Below are 10,912 nucleotides of genomic sequence, written 5' to 3' on the forward strand. Positions count from 1 at the left end.
GTTTATAGCCAACTCGGCGCAACGTGCCTCGTTGGCTATCTACCATCTCATTTCCAACGCGCACACGAGGAATAATTGTTAATTATTACATTGAAAGTCTGCACTCCGGTTAGCCTAAGTATCACTAAGAATACTAAGAAATTTCTCAAGAAATAAAATGCAAACAGCGGCAACAAACATAACACATGAACTACGCATGGTTTGGAACAACAATCTAAAATTTTCTTGACGTTTCGCATGCTACAGCACGCATCTTCAGAAGTGGCGGTTACAAAAAACCAAAAGATTTAAAACTTAAAAATACAAAGCGAGGTACTGGTAACTAACTAAACAATAACGAAAACAAAAGGTGATAGCTAATAAAGTGACAGCTTTTCACTGCTAGCATTGTCATTAAGTGTTGGTTTTAAGTCTCGTATAAACAATGTTTCTTTGATTTTACAATGTAAATCACATTGTCCACTAGCTAAGACCTCGCGTCGCTTTGTATTTTTAAGTTTTAAATCTTTCGTTTTTTTGTAACCGCCACTTCTGAAGATGCGTGCTGTAGTATGCGAAACGTCAAGAAATTTTAGATTGTTGTTCCAAACCATGCGTAGTTCATATGTTATGTTTGTTGCCGCTGTTTGCATTTTATTTCTTGTTAAATTGAAATGGCCAAAGAACAAGAGTGTTTAAGAAATTTCTGCCTATTACTTCTGGGGGCGGATCTTTGTAATACACTCACAGGCTATGTGCCACATTTAGTGGAGATCATATTCGAATGGAAAGCAATGTCTGTGGCTACCGTTTGTCACATCCGGTTTGTCACATCCGGGTTTGTAGTGTCACGTGACATTTCCCCAGGGTATCGCACGTGGGACGTTTTGGAAGGCAGCGAGTTTTTGTTTTTGCAGTGTGGACCGTATTACCAAAACAGTTCTTCAAAGTGCCTTACACGGTTCTTTGGAATTGTACGTTTTATTGTACCCCCTTTGGTACGTTGATATTAAAGACCAGCTTACGGAAGCTACAATGTCTGCATGTCTGCTTATACAAATGTATATTTTTATTCATGTTACTTTGTCTGCCTTTTGTCTGCCCTTTTGCCTGCCTTTTTCAAAATCTTTATCATTTTAAAAGTTGAAGTGTTGCATCAAAGTAGACTACTAATAGTCCCTCTTCCGCTTAGTCCGCCGAGGGAGACCGTAAATAAACCGCGAGGAAAATTTGGCCGCGTGAAATCCTGGGGACGACACGCGCTTCTCGCCCCCCAGGAGTTCGCGCGGCCATTTTTTCTCGCGGTTTTCTCACGCGTCACGCAGGACGGATTAGGCGAAAGAACGTAGTCTACATCAAAGCAAACCCTAGCCTGCAGTGCAGGCGTCTTATTGGGGCGAGTTAGCGTTACAACCTTGCGACCGCCTTTTTAGACCGCCATGTTAGACGGTGGGGGATGGGGGAGGGGAAAAATGAGAAGACTGAGATTTTCTTCGCTCCACCCCTCCCCTATCCTTCCTCTTGCCTATCATTCACCCCCTTGGTAAAACTTTCTTTCTCTCCCCAGTCTTCCACTGCGTGAAAAACTCAAGATGGCGGCTAAACTTTTTACGATGTGAGCGCTCGCTCGAAAAAATCTCGCCTGCTCTGCAGGCTAAGCAAACCCTAATCGCATGAACCGAAGAAAGGACTTTTGGTTGATGTTTCCAATCGGGTCTGCACCCGAAAAAAGAGCGCGAGCAAGATAGATTCAGTTGTTGTTGTTGCTGCATTGTATTAGCCAAGCACTCTGTTGGCCTTGGATACAACGTAATCTTTGTGTGGGTTCCATGATAAGTGTTGATTAGTAATAATCCCTAATATTCGATTCGTTGTCATCTCATTGTCATTGTCATTGTCATTGTCATCTCATTGTCATTCATTGAGATTGTGGTCACTTCGTCGCTCAATTCATTGTCATCTCCCGCTGACCGATAGATTTGCAGTTTCGTGGTTAGGTGATGAGAGATGATGAACCCTGGGGAATGGGGACGAGAATAGAAAGACGATTTTGTTTTCCTCAATCAATGCCTGAGTTTTGTCGTTAGTTTGAGTGCTTTCTTGACTCTTTTTATAAGTGATTTCGTGTTTGTGATGTGTTTTTTTCAGCGGGGATGACTGCACAAATTACGCCGTGAAGTAGAAGTGACCATGGTGATGTCTGATGCTTTCAGCAATTTTCAATTTCCCAAACTTACTCACTAGCGACTCACTTGGAAACGTGTTAGATTATGTTCATAGGGCTACAAACTGCGATCCTTAGCAGCTTCAACAGTGTAGCTAATGGGTCCTAATGAAATTTTATGGCCAAGCAGCTAAATTAACGCCGGTAGAAACGACGTTTGTTTGAGTCAACAACCTTGTATGGTGTGCTACGTGGCAAACAATAAGTTTACTGTAGCTCTGGACCAGCACAAATTGAAGATGGCCTCTTCAAGGTCGACAGTAAACTTTTGTTCCGGACACATGCAGTTTAAGAAATTGGTGCTTTACCTATGTGTTGCTGCCTGGTTTGCTATTTTCTTTTTGTCAGGGAAATTGTTTTTGCAGAGGAGAGAGGAGTCATCGATACTACAGGTATCAAAGTTTACTTATTGTTATGTGTCCTCTTTGTACTTTCTCTAACTTAAATTATGTGTACAAGGCTTGTTATACTTGCAGCAGCTTTCTATACGCTACACGCCTCTTCATAAATACGCTGTGTCTCTATGTCCGGCAGTCAAAATTATTTCTTAAAAATTTCAGTTAATAATGTCAAATCCTTGTTTATAAAACCCTTTTCATAAATGGCTGCCAACTGTAAATTCTTTTGTAAGTATTAAAATTAGCCTGACTAACCTCGTTCTTGAGTCGATAATTCAAAAGAATTTTTACTCCCAAACAAGTTTAGTGAGGCTAATTTGAATACATACAAAAGAATTTTAAATTGGCAGCCATTTATGAAAAGGGTCTATATGACTGAATACTTATTTTGGTGAGCCCAGCACCCAGTATATCGGGATTTATAACATAGACTATTGTAAAATAACCGACAGTCAAAACATTTGAATAGCACTCCAGTTAACCTAAAAAGCACTCCGGTTAGCCTAGAAAGCACTCTGGTTAGCCTAAAAAGCACTCCGGTTAGCCTAAAAAGCACTCCGGTTAGCCTGAATAGCACTCTGGTTAGCCTAAATAGCTCTCCAGTTAGCCTGTTTACGGTTAGCTTTCAATAATGCCAAGGGTAACTCTATAAACACTTAAAAAATTCCAAATGTTGCCTGCTGGTTGAGGTGGCGCAGTGGTCATCAGTATCGCTTGCCAGGTCGGCAACCTGGGTTCGATTCCTCTTGGGTCGCCTGTCAACGTTCATTTTACGTCTCACTAAGTCTCACTAAGTCTCACTGCCAGACACGGAGTATTTTAAGAAACCTGTCCGGCTGCCAGATGTGTAGCCACAGCGTCATAAATAACAGTCGACAAGACAGCTTTCTTTTACTCCCTGTATTAAATGCTTGACATACGACATATAACCTCTTAATTTAAGTTAAGACCGGAAGCAAAAAATCGACAAAGCAGTTTAGAAAATAATGAAAAAAACATAAATAGGTCAGAAGTATTTCCACTCATATTTAATTGTAAGGCTTCAGCGTAGTGAGGAGGATACAACCCTGGTCATTTCCTATAATTATGGTGAAACCTGTATTAAGCGGACCCAATATTAAGCAGACATCCAGCTTGAGTTCCAAAATTTTCCTCCTACATTTACTGTAAAATAAACCTGCATTCAGCGGACACCTCTGTTAAGCAGACACCTCTATTAAGTGGACATGGACATCAATTTTAAGCCATTTTGTTGCACAAAACCTGCAATAAGCGGACACTTCGAGGGCTTTCTACTTCTAAAAGCTCAGCTCAGACTCCTTTAACGTTGTTCATCGATATTGTTTCAAAGCTAAGTAGATTATTCCAGATTGATGCACTGACTGACTGAACATTGTGCTATGAGCAGTCTTTGATCGTACACTGTGTTACACTGAGTTACAAAAGGGTTAATAGTTAACTATTATTGCACAATATGTTAGAGCCTGCTTAGGGTGAACACCCTGCATTAAGCATACACTAGTGAGGGTCCCAAGGGTGTCTGCTCAGTACAGGTTTTCACTGGACAAAATGGCGCTAACAGTTTTAGCACGTACAAGTTTGGCGCACAATGATACTGTGGGAGGTTGGTTTTATTTTTCATTTTATTCCCACCCGGATTGTAGCTAACAATGAATATTCTAGAGTAATTAAGTGAGGAAGTTAGTTAGTAAAAGCTTTATCAAAGTTTAACGTTTACATGAACAGCGTATAGAAGAAAAGCATTCATGAATTTTTGGGCTAGATTGTTGAATACTGGGCCACTCATTTGCATCTCATTGAATTTGAATGGTTCCTTTTGTTTCTACAGTCGAACTCCCCTGTAAGTGACTACCCAAAATGTCAAGCCTAGGTGGTCGCTTATGGGAGGTGGTCACTTACGGAGAGCTCAGACCATAATGGGTCAAGATTTTTCCTCATTAGAATATGGTAACTGCCAAGGCTTAACCCATGCGCCAATGCCAATGCAGTCAATTTCGAGAAAAAAATCCGATTCTTCCCATCAAGAAATTTCCGTTTCTTGTACTAGCCAGGAATACAATAATGTTACGACACCTTATTATCCATTATTCACTCCATTATCTGTCAAGTGGTCGCTTACAGGAGGTTAAAAGCAAAGGAAAATTTCAAACTTTTAGAGAGATGTGTTAATAAGTGGCCTGTTATTGTAAATCGCTCCAATTTTTGTATCTATCCTAATTAAGCTAAAAAAACTAATTACAATAATAAAAGCAAGATACAACACTTACTACATCCAATATTTAGAATTCAAAAGCTGCAAAAATCACTACATTATCATCTAAACTGTTAACAAAAATGAGTCTGTAGCAATTTACCTGTAGATAAAGTTATCCACCCTTTGAACAACTGGCTCCTGATCTTTTTGCTTCCCATACCCTTTACAGGTAGTGTCCTTTTTCTGTCACAAAAGGTAACCCCATGTTGCATTTTTTTTCTTTTTTCTCCTAATTCCCTGTACCTGGGGAATAAGGCTACCTGTCCTGACTTCTCCCACCTCCCATAGCATTGTAGCCCTTTATACTCATAGACTCAACCTTCACCAGTCCCCCTTGGGAAAATGTTCGGAAAATGAAAGAAAAAGATGGCAACTGATGGTCAAGCAGGTTCAGTCACATGGTGACTGACACTCAGTTTACCTATCCACCAAGTCAATAAAATTATCGACCAGTAGTCAATAATCATGTCAGCCAATACTCAGCCGACCGATATCTTAAGTACACAAGGTCCAAACTTTCAAGGAAATTCAAATTACAGATAAGTACCGTAAGAGATGTAATTTTGTAGGGCTGATGACAATGACTTTCAGACTAGTGCATTAGTTTTCTTTGCACCCTGGTACCATCTGGGAGGAGAAGTAAATATAGCATCTTATAATCCATCAAATATTTTTGCTCATGCCCGATTGGTCTAAACACATCATGTGACTGAATATTTCCCAGCTAAAACTGGAGAATATCACAATTTTCAAAACTGCTCGCATTGCAAAAAAGATTTGAATAATAATAATAAACGCAATAGTCTCCATTTCGGGCGAAAATATGCTCGGATATTTGTCCTTGGACAATATCTGTTCCTCAAAGCTCACAGTTTTCCTTGAGCAACTGTTCACTTCTCAAAACAGATAATGTCCGCTGACAAATATCTGAGCATATTTCCACTCCAAATAGAGGCCATTGTTTATATAATTATGACTCAATGCTCAGAACTTACTCTTCAAGCTATCTAGTGCTGGGCAGGCCTGGTAACTAACTACAGGGAAAGGTTCATGGAGACAAACTTTTTTAACCAGCCGGCTAAGTAAGCTCAGAAATGTATGTTGTTTTAATAATTGCTTTTGTTTTTATTTTAGTTGGAAGCACTAAGTTCCTTCCAAGAACAAATTGATAATTTAAGGTATTAAAGTAATATGAATGAAAAGTTCTATTTTAAGCAACTTAATCTTATAAATAAGTTTGATATTGAAGGTCTAGAGAATTCCCCGTATCTTGACATGTTAAGTTTACTATTCTGTAGCTTCTTTTAATATCTCCTGGATTCTGCAAGAACCTTGTGGATTCAGGCATCACACCTGAACATTGTGTCTTGAGCGCCTGTATTGCATGTGTGTGACGATTAAGAAAACAACTGTTACTGTCAGACCTTAATAAAACAGTGGTCTTAAAGAAGTCTAGTTCTCCCAACAATAATAATAGAAAACACCCTGAAAGAAAGCATACACTAAGAGTTGTATTTCTATTTACCAAAGAATTAGATTATGAGCTTGAGATTTCTTAGAAATCAAGAGCAAATATGCTAATCGTTTTAGTATAAATCTACTAGTCATTCAAAACTTTATCTAAATCCTCTTCACAGACACTTCGAAAACGCAAAGAAACAGCGGCCAGTTTGTTGACAAGTGCACACTGCTGGGCTGCTCACTATCTACAACAGAATAGATAGTGAGTAGCATAGCCAATCAGTGAACAGCAACTGTGATAGAACATTAACTGGTAGATTTATAGTAAAACTCGATAGAAACGCAGAACTAGCACAAGCTGTTGACGTAGCAATGGTGCGTACAAATATAATTAAATTTTGCATTTTGATGATCAAAGTAGAGAAGTTGTTTTCTTTTTGTTTGTCACATTGTTTTTGAATAGAAGTAGAAAACGTATTATTCTGGCAAATGCTTTTTCATTAACACTAATGCGGTCCAAACAAAACACTGCATGCTTGAATTCAAGTCTGTTCTAATTAATATTCAAATCGGTCATGTCAGTTACGTAGTTGTCATTCAGCAGTCGCAGAGTTCAGACTAAAAAACAGTATGTTTAGTCGCTGCGTTTTCATTTCGAGTTTTGTAATAGTTGTAGCATTTAGTATCATTGACATATTCTCTGTGTTTCTATAGAGTTACAGACACTGTAGAAACACTCGTGAAAGATTAGGAGAACTTGAAAAAACTGTGGATACATGCGCCTGTTGGCTCATGTTCCCACAGCATTTCTGGTGTTCCCAAACTTCCTCTCATGTTTCTATTGAACAATTAGATTATGAGCTCTAGATTTCTATCACATGATAGTTGATGAGGGTGCAGCCCAAGTCAACTGTCATGCATAGAAATCGAGAGTGAGCAATATATTGTTTTAGGATAAATCTACTAGTCATTCAAAACTTTATCTAAATCCTCACAGGTACCTCAAAAACATAAAAAGCGGCCATCATTTTGTTAACAAGTGCACACTGCTACGCTGCTCACTATTTATCACAGGATAGTTACTAAGTAGTGTAGCCAATCAGAGAACAACATTTGTGATAGAACACTAGCAGATTTGTAGTTAAACTTGATAGAAACACAGCACATAACTCTAACCAGCTTTCTATTTTGTCTTTAGTTCCAAAGTGAATGAAGACAAGAATTCTGCAAATGATGTGGTAAGGACTCTCCATGAAACCATCAACTTGACTTTTTCAAGTTTAGATCAAAAGGTTGATGGCTTAGCAAAGGAATTTTCAGAACGACGTCACAGGGCCATGGAAGCTCTGCATGCTTTAAATGGAGGAATGGTCCCCACTGTTGGAGAGGAAACAATAGAAGATGTAGTGACATGGAGTGCACTTCAAGAGAATGAAACAAAGGATGAAACACCTGCAATGCCAAGTGTGCCACCAAGGTACTAGATAAGAGATTGAGTGATTTTATCTTCAAACCCTTAACAAATAAATGCATGCTTGCTGCATTGGTTACATTACATTGGCACCACTGTCAAATAAATTCTTTGCAAAATCATACACAACACTCTGCAGTATCAGGAATGGAAATTTCTACATGTACTTGCCCTTGATCTCATGTCACATTCCATATTGCATATGACCTTTTTTCTTTTCCTCTCTCTTGAGTATTTCCTTCTTGTGATAAACTTAATAGGCTTCTTAGGAAAAGAGGTTAATTACTTGGAGTTGTTCTTAAAACTAAGAATCAATCTCTAAAAACTATTTTTCAAAATCTATTTTCACTTGATATTAAGTTCATCATGAAGATCCTCAAGGGTTATTGAAGATCAGTGAATGATTTTCACCAGGAACAGGCTAGTAATTCTCTGTACACATTGCATGCCTACAATGAGAGGAAATGGTGATTTTTAAATGTGGTTTAATTACAGATCAGTTACCTTTTTTATCTAAATAGAAAAAATGAGGTGAAGTCAAGAGCTAATGGAATGTGCATTGATTCAATGGAACAACCAATAGGCAAGGACGTGGAGTTATATGAATGCCATGGCGAAGGTGGAAATCAGGTGAACTGTACATTCCTTTCACAGACATTTTTTTTACAATAGAAAATGTTTGTTATTTGACTAATTCAGCTGAAAAAAGTGCCAAGGTGTATTCAATGTCTCCGGCATCTCTTCAATAGGCTTGGGGCTTCAGGGATTCAAATTTGTCTGGTGGTCTAATCGAAAACAAAGTCATCAGCATGTGCTTATGGGCCGTTAATGCTTCAGAGGGAAGTCTGGTCAGAACAGCAACTTGCAATGACAGTGACAGCCAACAGGTGAGAAGTGTCCACTGTAAGTTCTAATCTGAACTCTTTTGCTAGGAGCACGACTTATGTAATGTAGCTGTGCTCCCTCTGAAACTTCTCCTTCTCTCGCACCCAAGGTGTATTGTTCACAAAAACTCCGTACCCTTCCCATGGATAGTTTTTTTGTTTCAACCACTCATCCACCCCTTTTGAAATTCCAGGGCTAGCTTAGCTTTAAATGTGCTTTCCGTTAAAAATGTTGGTTTATGAAGGCCCTCCTCTTCAGCTGAATTTTCAATGACCTTACTTTGGAATGGGGACTATGGATGTTTCCTGAAACATACAATTCAGTAATGTTGGGGTGGCGGGTCTGAAGCACGGGTCATGGGTCACAGGTTGTTATTGTTTTTACCAATACTGAAACAGCCTTAATGCTTTACTAATACTAACCTTAAGCTTAAACATTGTCTTAGTGTAGTATGTAGGCCTAAGGTTAGCATTAGGAAGGGGTTAGGGTTGTTCCAGTATTGGTAAAACAATGACCCGTGACCTGCGTTTTAGACCCGCTGATATTGGGGGAGTGGTTTCCAAGTCAGTCTTAACATTATGAACACAATTGGCCACACAAATAGGCCATTCTGTGAAATATAACCAACTGCGAGATCAAGGTGGAGTTTAGCAGTTCAGCAAGTAGTCAGCATGATAACATGATAATTTACGTTTTAAAAAAAGCAGAGTATTTTTTGTCACAACAAAGTTAACACCACAAAGGTGTGATCACTAATCAAAGAACTGTAGAATGGGAGGGTGAAAAAATTGAGAAAGTACCAACACTTGCCTGCAGCTTATGTCTTTTCACTGATCTTTCTCATCCTCTCAAATGTCTGTTGAGAACACTGGGAGGGTTTGCCATCTTTTGTTTTACCTAAAGCCTGGTGTTCACTAGCAATGACAGCATAAGTGCAAGCACAAGATTCTATAGTTCTATAGTTAGCTAACTCTATGCAAACGTTAAGAAACTGAAGTGCAAGCAAAAGGATCAAGATGTTATTAACATGGAATAAAACACTGACATGTTGTATGTAACTGTCTCTAATTTTAGAAATGGAAACAAGTTGATGGCGTTGTGATGTTGGATGATGGTCAAAGTGAGAGTAAATGCCTTGATTTTGGCGCTGTTACCAGGAAACTTATCATTAGACTTTGTGACAGCTCAGAGAAATCTCAGTTTTGGACGTTTTAACATCAAAACCTAAAGGAAGCTGTATTTCTTTGTTTGGCGTGTTAAGACCGGTTTCGAAAGGCTAGGAGTATGTCAACAATCTCGTCTCCAGAGCCCCCGCGGTTTTGGGCGTCGGTGATCGAACTCCCTTAGCACGCTAGCTCTAGGCAAACCTCAGAGAATCCTGGTTTCTGATGCGCATGCGTCCAAATAAAAAACGGTATCTGAACATTCGTAGAGAAAGAGCAACCGCTGTGACTAATGCTTGCTCGCCTTCCGATCTCGCCCAGAGATCTTGGTGCTGAACGAAAGACTAGTGACGTCTGGGAACAAGATTGGTCTAAGACCTTTAACCCACAGTTTTGGCCAGCGAAGTTACTAAACAGCACTATGTATCTTCGTGGCACCGTCAAGCTGACTTAAAAATGCTTCCTCGTTCCCAGTCTCATGTTTTTGGTGTCGACGTTCGAAACTTGCTTCCAAATGCCCAGATGTTTTCGAAAGTTTGTTGTAACTTAATTAAACTTATTTAAGACAAAAGGGAAATTGTAAACAAGAATTCATCAACAAAGAAATAATAAAGATTCAGAAACTCGACTCGTGCACAGCTGCTCTTTTCTGTCCCTTTTCCCGAAATAAAGAGTTTTTTTAGGAAGGGATGTACAAGGTGCTGAATAGAACTCTTCTACACGCGCACCAGACAATGAAAAAATAACCATTTATTGTTACAATCGAGCATAGCGCATAGATGAGAGAGGAAGTTTCAATGCTCTACGATTACCGACCTCTCACTTGGGATAAATTTGTTTAGAGTGGTTTTCAACTAAATGTAAAACCAAAACCAGATTAACCGCTCTAGCCAATCACAAAGGACGCAGATAATCCAATGAACCAATCATCATCATCATCATTATCATTATTATTATTATTATTATTATTATTATTATTACTATTATTATTATAATACACATGAAAAAATTACTCGATTCTGATTGGCTAAGAGCAGTGCAGTTCAAGTGTAACAC

General features: G+C 38.9%; 1 protein-coding gene across 1 annotated transcript; it reads left to right on the forward strand.

The window, feature by feature from the left end:
- The first annotated feature begins 1,646 nt into the window (after positions 1-1,646).
- Positions 1,647-10,805, forward strand: LOC145484442 (uncharacterized). Its single transcript, XM_081463065.1, has 6 exons — positions 1,647-2,595; positions 6,011-6,054; positions 7,536-7,814; positions 8,330-8,438; positions 8,558-8,695; positions 9,768-10,805. The coding sequence occupies exons 1-6, from the start codon at positions 2,383-2,385 to the stop codon at positions 9,906-9,908; spliced, it is 924 nt and encodes a 307-aa protein (XP_081319191.1). The 5' UTR covers positions 1,647-2,382; the 3' UTR covers positions 9,909-10,805.
- Positions 10,806-10,912: the final 107 nt, after the last annotated feature.

This window comes from Orbicella franksi, chromosome 4 (assembly GCF_964199315.1).
Source record: "Orbicella franksi chromosome 4, jaOrbFran1.1, whole genome shotgun sequence".
Lineage (NCBI taxonomy): Eukaryota > Metazoa > Cnidaria > Anthozoa > Scleractinia > Merulinidae > Orbicella > Orbicella franksi.

What these genes read in the sequence shown, in the direction of transcription:
- LOC145484442 (XM_081463065.1), top strand. Translation starts at nt 2,383, where the DNA reads ATGGTGTGCTACGTGGCAAACAATAAGTTTACTGTAGCTCTGGACCAG. An exon ending in AGGAGTCATCGATACTACAG is followed by an intron (nt 2,596 to 6,010) that starts GTATCAAAGTTT and finishes TTTTTATTTTAG; the next exon opens with TTGGAAGCACTAAGTTCCTT. An exon ending in ATGGCGAAGGTGGAAATCAG is followed by an intron (nt 8,439 to 8,557) that starts GTGAACTGTACA and finishes TCTCTTCAATAG; the next exon opens with GCTTGGGGCTTCAGGGATTC.